The 22,871-nt window shown below is 40.6% G+C and overlaps 1 protein-coding gene across 4 annotated transcripts in view; it reads left to right on the forward strand.

The window, feature by feature from the left end:
- Positions 1-22,871, forward strand: part of ARMH4 (armadillo like helical domain containing 4) — a 139,768-nt gene that overhangs the window by 22,817 nt on the left and 94,080 nt on the right. For all 4 annotated transcript variants that reach the window (XM_075193144.1, XM_075193142.1, XM_075193143.1 and 1 more), the window contains 3 exons: positions 5,287-5,514; positions 9,261-9,449; positions 16,631-16,891. In XM_075193144.1, coding sequence (XP_075049245.1) covers positions 5,287-5,514; positions 9,261-9,449; positions 16,631-16,891 — 678 coding nt within the window. The remainder of the gene's footprint in view (positions 1-5,286; positions 5,515-9,260; positions 9,450-16,630; positions 16,892-22,871) is intronic.

Consider the following 22,871-nt stretch of genomic DNA (forward strand, 5'->3'; position numbering starts at 1 on the left):
CTTCACAGAATCTTGCTGGATAGTTATCTTTCCATAGTCAGTCTTTGTAAGAACAGCTTGCCCTGGTGTTGCATTGCGGCCTTTACAAATCTGTGAATTACTGGAGGAGTTTAGCTGTAGTTTGATTCAGTTTAGTTTTAGCTGTGGGAAACACTGTGAAGATGCATCAAAAAGGTGACACTACAGCGTAGTAGTTTGTTCTTCAAGTAGTTTTAATTAAGATAAGTGTTTATCCTCTCTGGAAAATCTGAAAATGATCTAAGTCTGTTGGAGGCTCAATGGATGTTTGATACCCAAAACATCCCTGATTCTTCAGTGCCAAAAATGTCTGATGTTCTGGGTACTATGAAACCTGGAAGTGTGCACAGCTGCACACAGCGAGAGCCTCCTACCGCAGTGGTTCCCAAACTTTTGCAGTTCGCGGCACCCTTAGAGTCTCCGAATTTTTTCAAGGCACCCCTCCAAAATAATTATTGAGCAGTCCTGTTTTAGAAGTAGTTGGGTCAAAAAATTGTAATAAGTATTTATTTAGGTCAGGACAGAAATACTTATTTAGTTGTATGCAAAAATGTCCCCTCTGCATCCAGACACTCTGCCCTCAGGCACACTGCCCCCTCTGCATCCAGACACACTGCCCCCTCTGCATCCAGACACACTGCCCCCTCTGCATCCAGACACACTGCCCCCTCTGCATCCAGACACACTGCCCCCTCTGCATCCAGACACACTGCCCCCTCTGCATCCAGACACACTGCCCCCTCTGCATCCAGACACACTGCCCCCTCTGCCCTCTGTCACGCTGTCCCCCCTCCTCTGCCCTCTTTCACGATGTCCCGCCTCCTCTGCCCTCTCTCACAATGTCCCCCCTCCTCTGCCGGCTGTCACCCTCCTCTGCCGGCTGTCACCCTCCTCTGTCGGCTGTCACCCTCCTCTGCCCCTGTTACACTCCTCTGCCCCGTTGTGCCCCAGCTGTTACCCTCCTCTGCCCCTGTTACACTCCTCTGCCCCGTTGTGCCCTGCTGTCACCCTCCTCTGCACCTGTTACACTCCTCTGCCCCGTTGTGCCCCGCTGTCACGCTCCCTCTCACTCCTCTGCCGCGCGCCAGCCATAGAAAAAAAAGAAAGAGCACAGAAACGTACCAATCCGCCGGGCGCCGGAACCCAGCAGCCTCCTCCCTCCCGCAGCAGCTTGTCACTGACGTCGATATTCAATGACAGCTGCAGGAGAGAGGAGGCTGCTGGGTTCCGGCGCCCAGTGGATTGGTAAGTTGCTGTGCTCTTTCTTTTTTACAATGCTTGGCCCGCGGCACCCCAGTGACAGCACCGCGGCACCCCTGGGAGCCGCGGCGCACAGTTTGGGAACCGCTATCCTACCGGACCTCCTATAGCACTGAACTAGCTCCCCCCGCAAGACGTCCGCAAGCGGTGTAGCAAATGTCAGTGCCAGGCACCTGCCACTAAGGATAATATGATCAGGTGTGCATATAAAACATAGTTTTACCGTTGTATAAGTCACTGACTAGACCACATGATGAGCATGAGGTACAGATCTGGGCATCTGCCCCTGTACAGATATATCAAGGGCTGGTCAGGTTTACTGCTTATTTAAAAACTGAATTGTTTCCTCCATATTCAACTCTTAAGGTAGTGTTTGTGTTGAAATGCAGGCTGCGGACGTAACACCTTAGCACCACCGATCTGTATAGCAACCAATGTGGTGCATTCACAGCCTAACGAGAGCTAAGTTCAGGGCCGGAGGAAGGGTACTGGGCATTCTAGGAACCCTTCACCATCGGGATGCCCCTCTCCTGATTGTTCCACCATCCTTGGTACTTTGTGCAGAACAGATGGGGTAGCGACAATCGGAGGAGGGGGGGTGTCCCTTTCGGTGCTACCTGTGATGCTGCTGCTCCCTTCCTGTGCACCTATACACACCACAGCTCCACATGCCAAGCCTATCTCACTGAGGAGCCAGTTGTATTACAGTACCAGGTAAGAAGGGCACAGAGAGTGCTCAAGTTAATTTAAATAATGAAACACACCTCCTGTTCCCCACTGTCAGCAATGAGGAAGGGGGTGTGCTTAATTTAAATCCCCAGGACAGCTGGTGTTCAATGCGGTGGTGCAGGAGAAAAAACCCCCCACTTAATGAGTGACATGATGTCACTTATTCAGCACAGACCAGACTCTCAAACAAAGAATTGCAAAAGTAGAGATAAAATCAACACTACAAAGAGTATGTGTTATTTTATAATAAACAAGAATTAATAGAAAATAAATACTAACCGTCCCTTTAAGATAAGTAAACGATAAAAATATATTTATTCTAAAATAGAAAAAGATATAATCACACTTAACATATATATAATTAACCATCTGTAATACTGCTAAATCCATTCATCAGAGTTCCATTCGGACAAGAACAACTGACTGCTGAGGAGCTAGGTAGGAATTATCCAAAAAAACACAATGTTTCCTTATTAGCACTACTTCAAAGCCTGCTGCAGAGTTAATGTGATAGGAACCTTTTGGGAACTCAAATCTGAATAGACGTTTTCTTTAGGACATTCAGTCCTACGCTATATTATACAACAGAGCCTGAGTTATATTATTCTCTTATATATGCGCAACAAAGAATAGTACATCCAAAATAGTTCATGTTAGACAGTGATCAAACATCAATATACTATATTAGCATTTGGTGGCCACCATGCGTCCGTTTAGGCTTCTCAGTTTTAACTCGCATGTAGAGGACCCAATCTCTGTTATATTTCTTATAATAAAGAGCAGTCTATTTTCACTGATAGTTAATATTTAAACAACTGACGCCTTTTTGCTTGACATGAAAAGTTTTCAAAGCTATATTGTTCTCCATGTCTCCAGAATAAATAGTCTCACAGAGAGATGTCCTCCTCTTGTTTAATTAGTTTAATATAACACACCTCTGTATGTATTAAACTCAATGAACCGGTTATTTTAATGACAAAAATCACGAAACTGATTTATAAAAGAAGTATAAATGTATTATAAAGAAAAAGCATATTCATATAATATTCAAGCTAAACAGGCAGGGCTATGCGAGAGGGACAGCTGTCCAGGGCACAAAGCGGTAGGGGACGCAGGATAAGGAGTATTTTAGGTTGGTTTCATTATAATTTAGGGCTAGGGGGCGTTTTTCCCTTTCCTTCCGCAGGCGCTAAAATGTCTAGTTACTGGACTGTATATAGGGTAATAAAATACATATTACCCATTGAAATACCATTAGGTCTCAATGCTAAGGATGCGTCTCCTATTATAATAGCGTTTCAGTGGGCCAATATTATATTACACAGGACGAAACAAACGTATTGTGATTCAGTATTGTACTACATAGTATTCCAGAGTGTGAATAGCGTGTTGTTAATCATGTTCATTGAATCTGTGTTAGAAGTTTCACAATCCCTAAGAAATTCAGCTTTTTCATCCACTGTTGATTTTTTTAACACTAGCAGTTAAGCACATTTCCCCCTTGAAATGCCAAAGTAATCACAAGATGACTTCTGTATACAACATACTTCATCATTCAGTAATAAGATTTTACGTCTGGATTGTCTTATTCGAGTTTCCATATATTACTGTGAGTGCCGAAGATTTATTGTGTCGCTAGGGAAACTATGTTGAATTTAGTTATAGATCTAATCTTTTAAATTTAGACTTCTTGGACACAAAACATTTCAAGAATAGTTTCTTATGAAATACTAGACACTAATCAAATCTTCTATACTATCAAAGAGATGATCTTCCTATATTGCAAATTCTAGGTATAGCACATAATGGGATTTCAATGTATTATATGATTTATGGTGTCCTATAACAATCCCACACTGTTTCTACTTAAATGCATTAATATACAGTTTTCTTAAATATACCAATCATAGTAATAATAAAATAATAAGAGTCAAGAGTCTTGTTTAATCCGTCTGAGTTTAAACAATGAAATTTGAAAATCCATTCAGCTTTACTTTAATCTGTCGCCCTCACCATCTCACCCCCTCCCTGATAGTGATGCCAATAGTTTCTACCCCAGTAACTTTAAAGCATCTTGGATCTTTATTTTATGTTTGAAACAATGTGATTCATAATCTTGTAGTTCTCCCTACATAATGATGCCTACATGGCATTGTACAGCCGGTTAGTATTTAATTGTTATAATAAATCATTTTAACATTACTCAGACTAATCCAAGTCATCAGAGAACTGTAGGTAGTGAGGCCAACTATTATTGATCATTGAGATGATGTATAGGGTGTAATAAAGGACTTTCAACAACAGGATGCCTACCTTGACATCAAGCTTATACGGTCTAAACATCATTTTGGGTTTCTGAATACAGCAAAACAGTTATAGGTCTAAATTCCTTTAACCTGAATTATAGAAAGATAAACATCTAAAATACAGTTACAAAATAGAGTATTGTCTTGGGAAGACACATGAGATGCCTAGTTCTGGCATCTCAACTCGTGAGTGAAACATTAAAATGCTTTTTCATTTAAAACAATATGTCCCCCGACAGGAAACACATATCTTAATTTCTGTAAGGTTAAGTGAATATTCCCACTTGTAATGCCAACCATCCATTTATCCTGTATGATATATTGTTATACTTATGTATGTAATATTACCCATTAGAAGATTGCATGCATACACTGTTATGATTTTAACAGAGATAGTAATTTAAGTCTAACTACAAGAAAGAGACAAGGAAAACTAATAAATGGGGGGGGGGGGGGGGGTCAAAAAGAAAGGAAAGCCTATGGGGAAGGGGTGGTATATACCAAAATATTAGCCCAAAATACCATTATATTAACAATATATCTTAACATGAAAAATTGAGACAATGTTACATGAACATTCAGAATAACAATGTTTGTGAGGAGTGGAGATAACTTAAAATATGGACATGTATTTAAGGTATTTTACATGTATATTGAAAGTGTCTACGCTTTCCATAGGGGGCTCTATGTCTTTATTTGATGGAACTTCAAATTCTGGTGGCAGTAATGCAGTGTTTTTCTCCATGTGGACCATGGACCAGATTTTATTGCTTAATTTAGTAATTGACACTAAATTATTGTTTCCATTTTGCTCTGTGTGTCACTCTGGCTGCTTAAAACTGATTACAAGATAATTGTTTGCTGTGTTTATTAAGGTAGGGAATTGGTCTATTTAATAAAATGTACCTGGGCAGGCCAAGACTGATTTTTTTTTTCTTTACTAAAGTTTTACATTTTTTTTTTTTTTTATCAGGTGTAAAGCAGCCAATCTCAGACATAAGTGAAAACAGCAGTGCCAACTTGACTGTGGCCATCTTGGATGTTACTGAAAGTGACAATATCACAAGAGATCCCAAAGTTATTCATAAAGGAGAAGAGACAGTAATAAATAATATTACTCCACATGTACAGAACTCCACAGATGAAACTAATACTGGTCCATCCACCACTGTCCTATCTGTGGAAATATCTACCACTGAAGGTAAAAAAACAAGCAAAACATCATTACAATGAATTATTTAGAATTAGTACTTTGTAGGATTACAATTAATACTTTGTAAAATTTAAGAGAGAAAAATTGAAAAGCACAGGGTCAAGAAACCCAAAGTGACTACTGATATCCTTATGAAACACAGAAAGTAAGTCATTTCTTATAATGCATTCATTGTCCTAATACATTCCAAAAGAGACATCTATCACAGATCGATTTTGATCAAATATTTTATTTTTCAGTAGTTTATATGACTATTTCTAATTCACCTGATCTACTAACAGCAGATTGCCATGCAAATCTCCACTTCTTCAAACCTCCCCCAAAATATATTGCCATACATTTTACAATTACAAAAATCATTAATGTGCAGAGCAGTTCGAATCTGTTAAAGGGCAATTTGAAAAATGACCATGGAAATCTCCAAAAATAATCTCACTATTTTCAAACAGAAGAGATTGCATGAAAAACAGGGAGATTAGTGAGATTTCCATTCATTTCTATCGATAGTGCACAGGGGCGAATTGGGCATAGGCCTTACGGGAAGTTCCCCGGTAAGGCAGATTAAAAGAATTGGTGGCAATCGCTAGGCTGCCTGTTGCTGTATGGTGTCCCACAGTGCTGTGCGCCAGACAGGAATTCTCACTTCACTTCCTGTCTGCATGATGTGAGGAGCGACGCCGGCCGGAGCAGCTAAAGGTAAGTGAGCAGGGGAAGGGGCTGCATACACTAAACTATAGGGAGGGAGGGCTGCCTACACAAAACTATGGAGGGCTGCCTATATTAAACTATAGGGAGGGGGACCTGCTATAATGTGTGAGGGAAGAGTGGTGTATGTTGCTATAATGTGTGATGGAGTCTAGATTTCATGTACCCATTTATTTCCAAATAGGGCATCCAACATTCCAGGATCCAGACAAGCAGCAACTGATCTAAAGAAACCAGCAGCCACAGGTGGTGAAATGGACAAGAACAGGTAGGAGAGAGCAGGATAGTCTGCCCAACTGTCCTGAATCTGGTTAGGCAGTCCTGAATTTGGGTGACTGTCTTGCTTAGTCAGGATTTGGTTCAACTACAAGGACAGTTGAGAGGTATGTCCCGCTTCGCACTGTATGGCTTGTGAAGGCAGACCTGTGTGCAACTAACAGTAGTGCACACAGTTTTTCCTGTGTATCTAAAATGATAATCCCCCTGTCTTAAGTGCCTCAGGCCCCCCAAAGCCTTATTTCAGCTCTGGTGATACTTTAGTGGTTCTTGCATTGGTTACATTGCCTGCCTTCTACCCTGCATTGGTCCCATTCTCAGATCACTTTGTGGAACATATGTCCAGCCCCCATTGCACTGACAATGTCATTAATCCTTCCTCCTTTGTACTTACTATATCACCAGCAAACCCTTGGAATAGCTTTCCCCTTTACTTATACCATTGTCTGCCAACCCTCCCTGCACAGTTATTAATTCAAACACAGCTAATCACAGGGCACATTTAGGGCTCATACACAATTGTTACAAAGGAAGTGTTTTCTTACAGATGCTTGCAAAAATGCACCTTTGTGGTGATCACACTAAATAGCAATTTATTATAAGGATTATTTTTAATGCCTTTTTTTGAAACACACAGTACACATATTCATATATTATATATAGAGAGAGATTTGACTGGTAGTTTGTATCTCAGGACATTAGGGAAAGATGCAACAGTGGGGTAAGGTGCTCATATGCTGCTCTGGCAGACTGATCAGATACAATTGTGTCAACATGTTTCGTAATAGTTAAACTTATTAAACAAAGTCAGATATGTTTCTATGAAGGGAATTTTGGAAGAATGTGTTAGTAGCCAACTAAACAAGCTTGAGCACAGAGGCATAAACCAGTCGCAAATCATCCAAAAGGATTCATGTATTTTTATAGCACAGGACTGGCAGCTTTTTCCCTGCATTGTTTTAGAGATGACCCACTGTGTCTTAAGTCGTCACATCCAGGTTTTCCTAAATGTTACTACAACCAAATTCCAGTAGTTCTAAATCCTGCCTATTTTTGTGTTGGCCCCACCTCCAGTTGACTTGGTCCCACTCAAATGAGGCCACTTCAAGAATTTTTTCCAGGGCCACTTTTAAGTTCCCAATCCACCCCTGACAGTGCATTTCAGTTAGCACCGAAAACAAAAAAGAAATGATTGCAATAATTGGGGAAAAAGCTCCATTAATTAAGCAAATAAAATTAAATACTATTGTGGAACTACAGGTCCCATCATTTCCTGATAGCCATTTTTCTGCTTGGACATCCTGTTGCTTGTGGAATTGCAAATGATGGGACTTGTGGTACTACAAGTGCCAGCATGCTCTGACAGCCAGGATAGTAGTTCCATAGTACTATTTAATTGCTTTGCCTCCAGCCTAACTAGTTTCACTAGGACTGGAGGTCAGTGCCTGCTCATCCAATCAAGCTGTCAACATGTAAACATTGCTTGTGATTGGAGGAGCTTTTCCCATTAATTTCTATGGACAATACATTTCAAATGACTTCTGGCTTCCATTGAAATGCATTGCGTGTTCAAGTGAATGTAAATAATTCCCAAAACAGCCTAAATCGAAAAGAAATCGAATTTAATTGATGCATAATTTTTTTAATAGATTGATGTGTTTGTGGGATGCATTAACATGTATAATGATTTTGGTTGATTTGAACATAATCGACTTTTGATAGATTTCTTCCTAAGGGATTACAGCAGGAATCATATTTATTCAGATATTATTTATCATTGTCAGACATATTTCACTTGGTCTCAGACAATCATTACCAGCAACTTATCCAGTGCCTTCTCTAAGAGTGGTGTATAAATAGCTTGCGAGCGGGGCCTTCTCACCTCTTTGTCTGTTTTACCCAGTTTGTTTATTAGTTTACTATGTTTGTCCCCAATTGTAAAGCGCTATGGAATATGTTGGCGCTATATAAATAAATGATGATGATGATGATGATAAATACCAATCTTTTTCTACAGCAGATATACAAGTCTGCAGAAAGTAACAAAATCTCCTCATTTACCAGATGAAAGAATATTTCCACCTATAGATAATTTTGAAAAAGTAATCCCCCAATTCCCTTTTCTCTGAATCATGGAATATAATCACAGATACCACATCTGCGCTGTCAGGTCAATTATTATATCAGGTTCTACAGCAGAGGGCCAACCCATTGGTGAGGGAGCTGCTAGCCTAGTCCTATGTGTCCTGCTCTCGTCATCACGAATCTTCAGACTCTGCTTGCGACCTATGTCAGGCTCTCCATTGTTGATGTTTGGTATAATAGCCACTGGACCCCAGCAGCATAGAGGAGGGGGTCACAGTTGAAGGACTCCCACAATTCAGGTAAAGGAGAGCAAAGGGGTAGGAGATATCTTTAGAAAAACATATACAGTGTAAAGGTACAATGATCCTTTAGCATATTTAACCCCTACACTAATTTAAAACAAGTCAATAATAAATATATATTGCAGCAATATGTAAAATCTATCTTGTGTGCATCCCTAAATGTCCATAGAAATTCTCCTTGGAATTATTTGTTTTAGTCACATTCAGAGACATCATGCTCTGTGCCAGCCAAGATATCCTGAAAAAATGACAATCTTACTTTACAGTATAGGCCAACAATTCCTTTACATTGTTCAGGCTTAGCTTACATTTATATATAAGTAGATATGAAGTTTAATTCAGTCTTATGTTTTAATTCTGTTCTAGGTTTGAATCTACAGTACAAGGATGAGAAGGGCTTTGTTGTTTCGGCGTCTCCAGTTGTCATGACACAGGCTGAGGATACCACCGTACTTGGTACAGTCACTTCTGCCTCCCAAGTCAGTGTAATACTTCCCCCAACCAGAAGAACTACTGCCACAGCAGCCTATGGGGTGGACAAGCTGGAATATGAAGGTTTGGATGGATTCCTTATTCTACAGCCATCATAGAATTATTAGTACCACATATATTGTAGCTTGTACTGAACATGTGCACTGTTGCTGGTAACTTTGAGAAGGTGGAAGAGAAGAGTGCGATCCCTCAAAACACACGTGTTCAGGATCGCCTACCCTTCCTTTGTCTAACCTCTCCCCTCCCCTTCTCCCTTTCTTTAGCCTTCCTCACTTATCATTTTCATCGCACCCTCTTTCTTCCTCCCCTTCTCATTTCACCAGCCCTTATTGTGCTCTCCCTTCAGATTTCTAGTTCCCTCACTACCCTAGTCCCCCTTTCTACCCTCCACTCAGATTTCTTTTTCCCTCACCCCGATTCCCCCTGGTGTTTTCTGTTAGTGTGCTCCCTCCCCTATATTGTAAGCTCCTGTAAGCAGGGCCCTCTATTCTTTGTGACCCCCTCCTCCTGCTACCTTCCTGTTGGTTCCAGCACCCCACCTTTAATCCTCAACCTTGACTCTGTGATCCTGCCTCAATCTCCTCCTCTCCCTTCCCCTCTATTACTGGCTCTGGTCCTGCTAGTTACGCCCACACTCCTGGGTCCAGGCCCATCCTACTTAAGTCCACTCCCCACCTCTCTTCCTTCCTCTTTCTGGCTCTCAAGTGTTCTTTATTCACTCATACCTCTCTGCCCGGACTACCTGTCCTCAGCCAGGGTGTCAATTCAATTCCACTTTGTTTTGCTTTTGCACTTTCCTGTACGCTGTGTTCTGTTTTCTTCTATGCACTATGTACGGCACTGCGAACCTTTTGTGGAGCCATATAAATAAAAGATAATAATAGAGTGGCAGTGAGTAAAGACCCCTAGGAACTAAGGTTCACTGATACGCAGCACTTATTCACTGGATGAAAAAAAAGCTCTATTTTCATGTTCACTTTTCCAAATGAATAATTATTACGTTTCATCAAAATGTACTAGTGACCCTAATGTATCACAAATGCAGTGGAAAGCATGGGGGTTGTGTAGTATTTTGAAAGTGTTTAAAAAAAATTCTCAGCAACTTTTCACCTTTGGGGGAGAGTTAAAAAAAAATGATATTAATTTATTTATTTTTTTAAAATATTGCTGATTATTTTGACCTGGTTTCCCATCAAAGCGACCCTATGAAATGATACAATTATCCAATATCTATATCTATCTGTCCATCCAGTGTCAGACTGGGACATGAAGGACCCACCAGGGGAACGCAGTGGTAAGGGACCATGAAATAGTGTGTGCGCCCACGTTTAGTGATGGTGAATATCTGAATGGGTGTGAACAAGCAGCCATCAGAGGGGGTGTGGCCATCCAACAGAGGTGATGCAAAGCCACTAGATGTGGTCATCCCACTCTTCTGGTGCCTCCACTGCAGCTATGAAAGTGATGCAGGGAGACTAGCCTAGAATCTGTTAGGAGAGAATGGTGGAAGGTTAGATGCAGTGGCCGGGGATGTCTGGCAGAAGGGAGGAGAAATGTGTAACAGGCTAGCGGCAGCCAGGACCAATGTGGCAGCAGGGAAGGGGAGTGTGGCAGTTGGGGTGTCTGGAAGCAGTTCTGCAGAAAAATATAATTATCAATCAATTTAGTGACAAGTAAATTATTTCAATATAGACCAGAGACTTCACGATAAATCCTCATGGAGAAATAACGACGATGTATTGAAAAAAAAAAAAGCAGGTATTATACTTTTATGCATAATAATTTGCCCAGTACTGTTCATAGATATACAATACAGTAAGCATCCTAGTGACTGCTATATAGCACTTTGAGCGTGCTAGTTACCACCATACAATACAGAGAGCATTCTAGGGACTGCCATAAAATACAGAGAGCAGCCAAGTGACCACAATACAATGCAAAGAGCATCCACGTGACTGCCATATAATGCAGGGACCAGTGCACAGAAACATACACACCCTATGCTCAAGCTGCACTTTACACAAGTTTCCTCAACGCACCCCCACCATGGGAGGGACACACAGTATACACACCTGAGAGTGGTTTACATATTTACAAAGCTAATCACCTGCCCAAGGTCCCTGAATTCAGCCTCTCCTCTCTTTCATCCTCCTTCTCCTCTTTCAATCCTTCTCCTCTTTCAATCCTTCTCCTCTTCCTTGATCCTGCTGAGCTCCTCCACTCGGGGCTCAGCACACACTGTTCAGGAAGTCAGGACAGTATGGGGCATACAGGCGAAGAGCTCCTGGGAGTAACGGTCCACCCTCCCTAGGGCCCCAATTTGCTCCTTCGAGGCTAGGGTGGAATGGTATTGTCGCGTCCTCTTCCAAATGTTGCTATTCGACCTGGTGATGCTGTGATCCAACCCCACAAACCTAACCCAGTACTCAGTACATTCTTTTCACACTCTTAGCTGTTGCCTTCTAATCAGCATCTCCTCTGTAGCAGAGTGAGCCTCACACATCCCCTCATTCAGGGGACATGACATGAGTACACTGAGCAGTTTCTCACCTCTGTAGTAACACATGTACCCCCCACACCTCTGTAGTAACACATGTACCCCCACACCTCTGTAGTACCACATTCACCCCCCTCACCTCCAGTGACACATTCACCCCCCTCATCTCTGTAGTAACCCATTTGCCCCCTCATCCTTGTAGTAACCCACTGAAGAATGGGCAGGTCTCACTGCAGACCTGGGGATATAGACTGGGACTGCCTCCACAGCCCAGCCACAGTGAGACAAGGTGCAATACAGAACAGATACAGGGTGTACAATGTGGGACAGATAAAGTTGTATTGCTGTCCCTTTTCTCCCTGCATCTGTCCTACTTCCTGCGGGTTGTGGGTCGCCTATTGTCCACCACTAATCTAAACAAACGATACAAGGCAAAAATGACCACCAATAGTGTTATGTCAATTATCATTCTTATATTGCAATCTCTTTATGTTTCCCCCTTAGGATAATGTTACACATCTGTGTAGCTAGAGTATTATATATATATATATATATTGCTGTGGTTCCAAAGCACAAAGATTTTATCCGCAAAATAGATTACAGGGCAAAGTATCGCATGCATACGTTTGCACCTGTTGGCACCAACAACAAGCTTCTATCAGAATGCTCTGGTTTCCAAAGCCAAAGATGAATAATTTATACACTGTACAGTCATGAAAAGCAGTGACATCACAAAGATACACTGTTCCAGTATTAAGGTCCACATTCATAGGTCGATGGGTCATGACCTCCCAAGAACTTGATGTCCCATTGGTTGACTCCTCTGGTCATTGTTCTTTGAGGTGGCTGGGTATCCTTCCTCAGGCTCCCGCCTCTAGACCTGTATAAACTGGATCTTTTATGACATCTCTAAACTTGCTATCTGGTGTATGAAAAGTGATATTAGGTATATAAAAACATTTTCAAAGCATTTCAGCATTTACAAAGCATACGACTTATTATACACTCTTTATTTGATAGACAGTGACATCATGTAGAGGTTCATTACTCCATGCTAGTCCTCAAATTCATTTTGATAAAGGGTCATATCTCTGGAATATTGGTCTTTGCACTGCAGATCCAGCAGAGGGCGACACAACCCAGTTTACCAATATACGGTAGTTAAATTATGAAACAAAAAGGTAATATTGTGTCTGAACATGCACACAGTTCTTGTCTGTGTGTTACAATGAATCCAAATGTTGCAACATGTTATCCACTGTGATATAAACAATTACTAGTCCTTTTGTGCTGTTTTAAAATAATAATCTATTTAGCCATCTATATATCATCCTGTTTATGGTCATATATCTGAGTGTATTTTATATTATAGTCTGTAATGATATTAGGATTCAAAAGTTGTTACAGGGTTTGACATATCCATTCTGTGCCCACAACAGCAATTTGAAATGGTCCCTTTCACATCCAGTGCACAAACTACAAATATATTATTTGTAAGTAGTATTAGATATAACAACAAGGCACATACATACTAATTTACACATCTGCATTATGTAAATGTGCAAAAAAAATAAATCCATTTCCTGTTGACCACAAAAACCTATTGATGTGATGTGTTTCAGGTTTGCAGTCTGATTTTTTTTATTTTTTTGTAATAGATCATGCTACACATTATTTTTTTTCTATGGTTTGGCATTGAATGTAATTTAAATACATATGGTAAAAAATGTTTACATACATCATTTTCAGCATAAATTATTCCTACTAAACAAACTAGGCAAATACATTATAAAATGCGTGGGAATCATCATGGTGTGAAGCACAGGCAGGCTGATGGCCAGATCTACATCCATTACATTTTTTGAAGACCAAAAAGTACCCACAATAAAAATGTAAATAAAACTTTACTATAACTAATGAAATATATTTTTTCAAATACTGACACCACCTCCACAGTGTTGGTTGTCAGAAGAAATGAGACTTCAGAGGACATATTTTTTAATAACAATATATTTCAAAAACATAGATTTAGGATATATTTAAGTATGTATTGTATCTGGATGTCTCCTGTAAACCGGCCTCCTTCAGTAAAAATCAGGCATACATGACAATAGTTGTTCCTAATAGTAAAGTGGGCATGGCTGGTATGGATTAGGCAGCCATTGTCTTTCATTTGTTGGTAGACATATATCAAATTCATTTGGATAAAGGCAAACCTCTAGTTAATATATTTTAATGATGCCTATTGCATATTCACATCAAGCTTTATTAGTTATTAATGACTATTTGTGAACCAGAAAAAGTGCTGTTACACGGTGCATTACAGTTGATTTAATAGAAAAGTGAAATAATAAACTACAAAATCACTGTTTTACATATTTCTAACATATTGTGTAGTGCTGTACATTGAGGGGATCCTGTATAAATAGAATAACATGAAATTGAAGGTGAAGATGGTAACTGATTGGTTGTCAGCTGGAGAAGGCAGCACTTGATTGGTGGCTGTGACTCACAACAATCCTATGTTACCTTATTTGGCACCTTCCTTTTCCAAACTGTTACAAGGTTCCCTGTGCAGTATTTAGCACTAATTTGCAATAAACATGTATGTATGGTAAGGGAGGAGGCAGGTACCAGGTGAATAACTTAAACAATGTGTCAAGCAAATGACTGGCGTGATGTATAAGTATCTTTTACATATTACTGAACCAGGAAGGTAGAACCATAAGATGTCCTTCATGGTTTCTGCCTTAAAACTGATGCTGACCAACTGATGTATCTGGTAAAACATTGTAGTAAAGTATATTGGGCCTGACACTGAATTGGATGCATATTGGGCATAATTTATGTTAAAAGGGCCGCCCATAAAATTAGCACCTGCCATAGATATGTCTCCTGACAGGCATCTATGCTTCTCTGTACCACCGAATTTGGGTGAACATCCTCTTAGTGTTCTCTGCCTATGCTAGACCATCCCTTCCCTCCACCATACAGCCTCTTCAGTAGTAAGGAGGCACAAGTACAGACATATACACCTATGCATACAACGTGTTTTGTGGGTATGCTCAGTACAAATTTGCGGATGTTGCACAACGCCAACTTAGCATAGGCCCATTGTGTGTAATCTTGTGTCCCCGATTCAGAATTGTTTCCAAGACTTTGGCAAACAAGTTTTCTCTGCTGTTAGTAGACTGAGTCACATGTGGGTTTATTTCAGCCACAAGTTTTTTTATGAGGGGTGTTTTGAATTGCATGTCTCTCATGACTGGCACCACTCACTCATTTTATTCAGTATTTATTCAGTTTGCTGGCTTGCATGCTACATATTCCCTCCAGCCGTGCAGAACTGCCGGAGTGGTACGTTGTCACTCAGCTGTCACTGTGTCATTACTTTTCCTAACTGCTCCACTGCCTCACTGATCCTCTGTCTTCTCTACATGTTCCCAACATTCCGCCTAACATCTGCAGCCCGACTATATTCCACATTTATGTTACTGCTTGTGCATGTAGGCCAGTATAGGTGTATATAAGGAAAAGTAGATACTAATCAGGATGTTATTTCCACAATGACAGTAGTGTAAAATGAGTTCAATATTTATGTATTAAAGAGGACAAAGTTGTTGTTTTTTTTTTCTTAATAAAACAGATTTTATCTAATTTATATTAAACATTTGTTCTCTTAGAGTCATTTTAACTTTGTATATTCTGGATTATCTTTAGAGTGAATGAGCTTTGCTTTCTAGTGAACCCGTTTTTTAATCTACTTACTTACCAGGCCCTTTACCAGGATTCTACTAAGGCCCAGTCAACTGGATCTTGCCTTCAGGCTGACATTCCTACTCTGTGTTCCATGGCAGGTTTCATGCATGAAGTCAGACAATGGCATTTACAAAGTGACCCTGGCCTGTCCCCAAGGCTTTCCTGCAGCCTGTGTCAGAATCAAGGGCCTTTTGCTGAACCCTTACATGGGAAAGCACAGAATTTTAAAGTGTCCACCATGATGAAGTTTTTCTGCAAATGACTTTAGAGGTAGCACTGGCAGATGTCACTAGGCAGAGGCAGATACGTCGGGGTAATAATTACTTTAATAATGATTAAATTATATGTATGGCTTAATGTAAACAAAGTTTCCAAAATGCAACTCGTGCTTTGCTCTGCCAAAGACCCACGCGGGGATCTGCTGCAGCTCACATTTTGATATTTACTGCAGATACGGGGCTAATAGAATGTAGAGAGAAGACAAACACCCGTGGTACTTAAGACAGAAATGAAGCCCTAAAAAATTTCAGACCCCCAAACCTCCCCAAATGTGCGCCTGTGTTAATGTCTTTAAAATATATATACTTCAATTTGCGGCGGATATTTGACAGAAATCTTCGCTCATTTTTCCTCGCACCCTTTAGAGGTGCGAGGGTCAATGAGCGTAGATTTGTACCGTAACTTCCAGCAAGGTGTGCGGTTCAGTGTCCGCGCGCCACGTCGCCAGCAATTGAATCTCCCCAGTGAGAAGGTTCCTATAAAACATGCAGGATTTTTTCAATAAGTCATTTCTCAGTGTAATGTCTATTTGTGATTACAGCACAGTTGTATTATTTTGGATTCATACCTCTAGAAATACTTCAGAACATGTTCTTCAAAGCAGCTACGGCTGCCTCCTGCCACATAACCTTATACTTCTCCAAGTATTGGTGGGTATTAAACCATGTATGTCTCCCTCTGACCTCCTACTTTCTTCTTGCTGGTACAGAGGGTGATGAGGAAGATGAAGAAGAGGAAGATGAGGATGATGATGAGCTGGATGAAGATGATGAAGAAGAGGAGGAGGATGAGAAGGATAATGATTCAGTGGATGACAGTTCAGAGAAAGATTCTGATCTGCCGCTTTTCACCCTCCCTGGTCTGTCCTCTCAGGAACCTCTTGAAGACGATGGCAATGTCGCCCTGATTGAAGGGGCAGCTTATCAAGTGCCCGACACCATGGAGTGGGAGCAGCAAAATCAAGGCCTAGGTAAATTAAAATACTATTTCTCATTTATGGTATCTGAAGAATGTGTTTTATATGTATATAATATAACATGAAGATGTTCAATATGAACATTGCATTTTTTTTTTTTTATTGCAGTAAGATAGAATTCTATTTATGTAAATATAGCAGTATAAGATTTCTGGGGGTGGGGGGCAAACCGTCTAAGCCAATTGTACTGGCATGATTTTTGATTGCAGTTCTCAACAAATGCCATGGTGGCCAAGAAATTGCTGTTGTTGCTGCCAAAAATTCTGCAACAGCTTTTCCTTTTAAAGGTGTCTCCTAGTGCCAAGTGGGAGTTTCTCTGCTGTTCTGTCGCTGTGACTTCATGGAACTGGGTGTGTTAATATGTTTTACCATGAATCAAAGTGAAGCTTAGATTTGTGATAAGGCCACTTAGCCCAGGGGCTACGAAGGCAGGGATGAAGATGTACACAGGATAGGTAGTAGATATGCAAGATATGAGATGTTTCACTTCTCTGCAGAACAATGACTTTTGAGCAAGTTCACAATACATAGAACAATGTTCCGATTGAGTACTACTCCCTAGTGCAGTCTGTACTAAATCATTATCTGCAAATCCTGGGAGAAACAATTGCCATGGTGTCTCTATGCAATACCATGCTAGATGATGAAATTCAGCTCAAACACTAACCGCAAATCAGTGAGGACAGGGTAAAACAAAACAACCATACTGGATTGTCTAAAATGTACAAATCATTAAAATAATACAGCTGTTGTGTTATGCACCAGATGAGTGTTCTTTTCAGATGGATCAGGGGGTAAATGTATCAAGCTGAGAGTTTTCCGGCGGGTTTGAAAAACCAATCAGATTCTAACTCTCATTTATTTAGTACATTCTACAAAATGACAGCTAGAATCTGATTGGTTGCTATTGGCAACATCTCCACTTTTCAAACCCACCGGAAAACTCTCAGCTTGGTACATTTACCCCCAGGTCTTAGTAAGTACATACTGGTATAACTTTATTTGGGAGCTTAGAGAAGTTGAGACCTTCTCAGAATTTGGCTGTGCAACCAGTCATTTTTGGGCATGTTCCTGACACAGATGTCAGTATTTATTCTACAATTTCCATGGATGATTTCCAAGATTCCTGCTGCAATGTAAAAGCTTGAGTGGACCAGTTTCCTTCACCTCCAACGTTTCCCCAGTTGTATTGGTGAGTCAGGAATACACCTATCCTACATAAATACTGGGCTGTCAAATCATATCCCTTTGTTCCTTGCAACTGATGAAAGCGATATACACACCCCACTCAAAAATGCTTAAAAAAATCATCATACATTAAAACATATATTACTTGTATTTTAAATATTCATTCCTAATAAAACCGTAGTTATACAGTACATAAAGTATATGAACAGATAGTGGCAATTGCAGAGTAAAGGACAGTGATACGTGGTACTGTACTGAATATTAAAAAATAGGGTCACATCCAGGAACTAATAATTGCAGGGTTACAACGTTAACCCCAGGGGGTAAATGTATCAAGCTGAGAGTTTTCTGGCGGGTTTGAAAAAACAATCAGATTTTAGCTATCATTTATTTAGTGCATTCTGCATAATGATGGCTAGAATCTGATTGGTTGCTATAGGCAACATCTCCATTTTTCAAACCCGCCAGAAAACTCTCAGCTTGATACATTTACCCCCTGGTCTATCTTTTAACAACAAACAATGGAATACATTGTGACTAGTTCAGCCCTTAGAGGGCAGTAGAGGCCCACAATTAAATTAAACAACATAAATTACTGTTATTGTGGCCACCCAAGGGTCCCCCTCTGGGGTGCAAAAAATGATGTCATTTTAGCAAATACCTTAAATGTGGGTCAAAATATTACTAGCTGGGCAATATATTTAATATGCTTCTGTACATGTCCTCCAGTTATAATCATTTGCCATCATTACGCATGGCTCTATATGTACATTATTTAATTTGCTGTGTTAGTTTTACTATAACTGGGGCACTGCTGAACATCGTACTATTCTAGTCTAATAATGAGTCTCTGCACGCGCTGTACTCACTTCACACTACCTAGTATCATCGGTATAATCTCAGCCTGACCTTGCTTGTCCTTATATCTTCTCACAGTTATGAATATCATCAACTCTCAATTGTAGCAGAGAGAAAAAAAAAAGCTGTCAAGAAAGAATTACCCAGAGGGTGTTCAAAAATAGCAAGTGATCTGAAATAAGCTAGGCATCTAATTGGCTTAAAAACAGCATAATGTGCACTATAGGATAGGTGTTGTACGCAGCTGGTTATATAAGAAGGGACAATAAGACATGACTAGCGAGAGCTAACATAAATATTACCTCAATTGGCATTACAGTTCATTCCCATTATAAAAACACAGTGTGCCATTATGCTCAGATTAGTGAGGGGAGAATTCTGTTTTATCTTGACTTTAAAAGGGACCCACACACTTACATTAAAGATATATCTGCACAAAAAGCATATTAATAAACATATGTTACATATATTGTGTGTTACGGTCAGATAGTTTAATCTAAATTCACTTTTTTACGTGTCTGCTGTTATGACTCACGCCCCAGGTATCAGCTCTTAGAACCGCTTCAGAGGTCTTCACCTATAGGAACCACTTTTCCCGTAGAGCTAGGTGCGCTCACAGGTACTCTGATGCCCACAGGTCTTGTACTCTAGTAGTAGGAGCTAATAGCCTGGGAGCGCATCGCTGGTGCACACGTAGAAGTTGAGTGAGGATACCGGCAAAGGTTTTGTAGGTCGCCAGTAAATGGAAGCGCCTAGGTCCAGGCCAGGGGTCAAACAGGTCACAGGCAATACGGCAGCGTCAGTATCCGAGCAAAAGTTCAGGGTCACAGGCAATAAGGAGTGTCAGAATCAGGCAATAGGTCAGAATCCAGGCAGAGGGTCGACAACAATAATCAGGTTCAAACGGCAAGCAGGTAGCACAGACAGCAGGGTAGTATGCACTGAAGCAGGGACTATAACCGGCAGGGAGGGCTTGTGCCTTCCTGCCTTATAAACAGATAGGGGCCAATGAAAACTGTCCTGCACAGCAGGAGATAATCAGCCCAGCTGGGCTATAAACTATATTAACTGTGCGCACGGGCCTGGCTGCCCTAGATGCCGGGAAGCGTCGCTGAGGGCTGAGAGCTAGGCAACGGTCGGGACCAGGAGGAAGTGACGCCCCGGTCGTCATGACGACGGCAGGGATGCTGAGCCTGCACAGGAAGCGAGTCGCGGCGGTGCCCGGAGCCGCCGCGGCTCGTAACATCTGCATGAAGTTAGCCATCTTCTGGACATATGTAAATATTCATGAGTGTTAATGAGAGAGAGAACCACCTATGTAGTGACGGGAGCATGCTCAGTGTGCTCTAAAGAGACATCCTGTGACATCACCACACTGCCAGCTTTCACTACATTGGGGGGAATTCAATTCCCCCTGAATTAGCACCGCGTTAAAGTTATTACGGTAATTTTAATCCGGCTTTCTGCTCGCAACTCCCCGAAAAGCCGATGTTGAAACTGCCGTAATAACGGTAATAATGCCCTGGCCAATTGAATTCCCCCCTGTTTTTGACTTTAAACAATTATGCCAGGTACACTTTAAGAACAGATGGTAGCATACCTCCCAACACTTGCAATGCCCAAGTCAGGACACAGCAACATCTCCTATGAGTGTCAGACTTACACAGTGTGTGACCACATCCTGGGGTAAACTCAACCCTCCACCCCACTCTTAAAAACACCCTTGAATGCATGCAAGGCAGGCACCTGCCATGATGAGCACCTCCCAACTTTCTGCAGTGGGGTTAATTTTCTAACATTGTATTTATGTACACTTCACTAAATCATACCAACCAATCAGAATCATCTAGTTTGCACTGTACAGATAAAAGTTAATTAGCTACTGTGGTCCACAGCTATTTTGCACCTAATTGCAGCAAGTGTTCTTTGTTCATTCCAATATTTTATTTCCATATATATTAGGTATTCCAGGCATAGCTGTGAAAGTTATCCTTACCTGTGTCAACCTCTGACATAACTAGTCATCAAAGTTCATAATCTCTTTCACTATGGTGGCCATGTTAGGACATACTTAATGCGTGAAAAACATAAAATCCTTCACATTTGTCCATACACTGTATCTGAACAATACTTGTAGCTACAGTGCTTCATTCCACATATAAGCTGGGAAAACACTGCTGGTTTTCCACCCAATTATCGTGCCAATCACACGTTGGGTCCGATATCGCATTAGTTATGTACGTTCCCACGATCATATTTTATCGTACCAAAGCACATTATATCGTTTGATTTGATTTTATAAACAGACTGAAAATCACTATTAGTGATGGAAATGTTAGGACAATTCTGCAGTGTGTATGCACTCAGGACCAGCAGTGTAGGCAGATCTCCATAGAGTTTACAGAGTCACAATCTTTTCAGCCGAAGGTTATGACAGATGAAGAGCACAGATCTGAAGGTAATTATGTAGGTGTGTACATGAACCCACATGCTCATCACAGTTTTCAATCGTTGGTTAAATCGTTACAGATATTTCAGCGGGAGAATTTTATGTAGTGTGTACCCCCCTTTACTCGCCTAAATTTACCTCAGTGAGACTTAACATGGGTCCTAATAGACTCAGCCCGAGTTCGGTCACCCAAATAAAAGCACTTGGACTGAATCCTTAGGGCTAGATTTACTAAGCTGCGGGTTTGAAAAAGCGGGGATGTTGCTTATAGCAACCAATCAGATTCTAGCTGTCATTTTGTAGAAGGTACTAAATAAATGATAGCTAGAATCTGATTGGTTGCTATAGGCAACATCCCCACTTTTTCAAACCCGCAGCTTAGTAAATCTAGCCCTTAGTCTTTTATATGGTCAAGCATCTCCTTATTGACTTCTATATGTTTTACATTGGGGTCTGTATTTTATCCTATATATTTAACTTTATTTGAAACTTACTTGTGAGATGAAAATTACATAGGACATATATTCAGTTTGAAAAAATAATAGTCTGGGCTCTTTCTTTCCCCTCCCTTCCCTATTCACTACAACAGAACTTGTCACCAAGTCTGGACTACTGCGAGCTTTTTACTTTTTGCTCCAATGATTGCGTCTGGCCATGTACACTGTTATGATGAGCCACAAATAGGGCTGGAAGAGAGTTGCAACAACTCGCCTCCAAGCAGGAGACGCAGGGAAATTAATATTTTAGGTTAATTTGGTTAAATCTAAGGGCAAGGAGGTCTCCGTTTTTTTTTTTTGCCCCAGGTGCTAACATTTTACTGCCGTCATCATCCTATTACACTAAGGGCTAGATTAACTAAGCTGCGGGTTTGAAAAAGTGGAGATGTTGCCTACAGCAACCAATCAGATTCTAGCTATAATTTATTTAGTACCTTCTACAAAATGATAGCTAGAATCTGATTGGTTGCTATAGGCAACATCCCCACATTCTCAAACCCGCAGCTTAGTAAATCTAGTCCTAATGGTGCATGTTTATGGCTAATTCTGACAGTGCTCCAACTGCAAAGAGGTGGGGGTAGGTGCCTGGAGGGAAAGAAACTGATATGTTTGAAAATCAATATATGAATTTAAGGCTGCAAAAATATTAGTAATAGCGGTGTGATCAACTGGAGAAATTAGATTCCAGCAAGATTTAACAAATATTATACATTTACTGCCCAAACAATTCAAACACTTCAATCCTGTTTCCTTACATCGTTCAGGTGTTTCCGGGAGATGTATCTAAAATTAGCAATAAAACTGCTGCTAGTTGTTTTCGTTCCCATTTGTATCTTGCAGGTGGTCCTTCGTATTACTGCTGTGTAGGAAAGCTTAGACTGCTAAGTAACTTTAAAACCATGGCACCTTATTGAAGTTATGTAAGAACGTCGGCATGAATAAAATATTCCATCCACGTGAAAATATTCATTTAAATTAATTA

Source organism: Mixophyes fleayi, chromosome 12, assembly GCF_038048845.1.
Source record: "Mixophyes fleayi isolate aMixFle1 chromosome 12, aMixFle1.hap1, whole genome shotgun sequence".
NCBI classification, from domain to species: Eukaryota; Metazoa; Chordata; class Amphibia; order Anura; family Limnodynastidae; genus Mixophyes; species Mixophyes fleayi.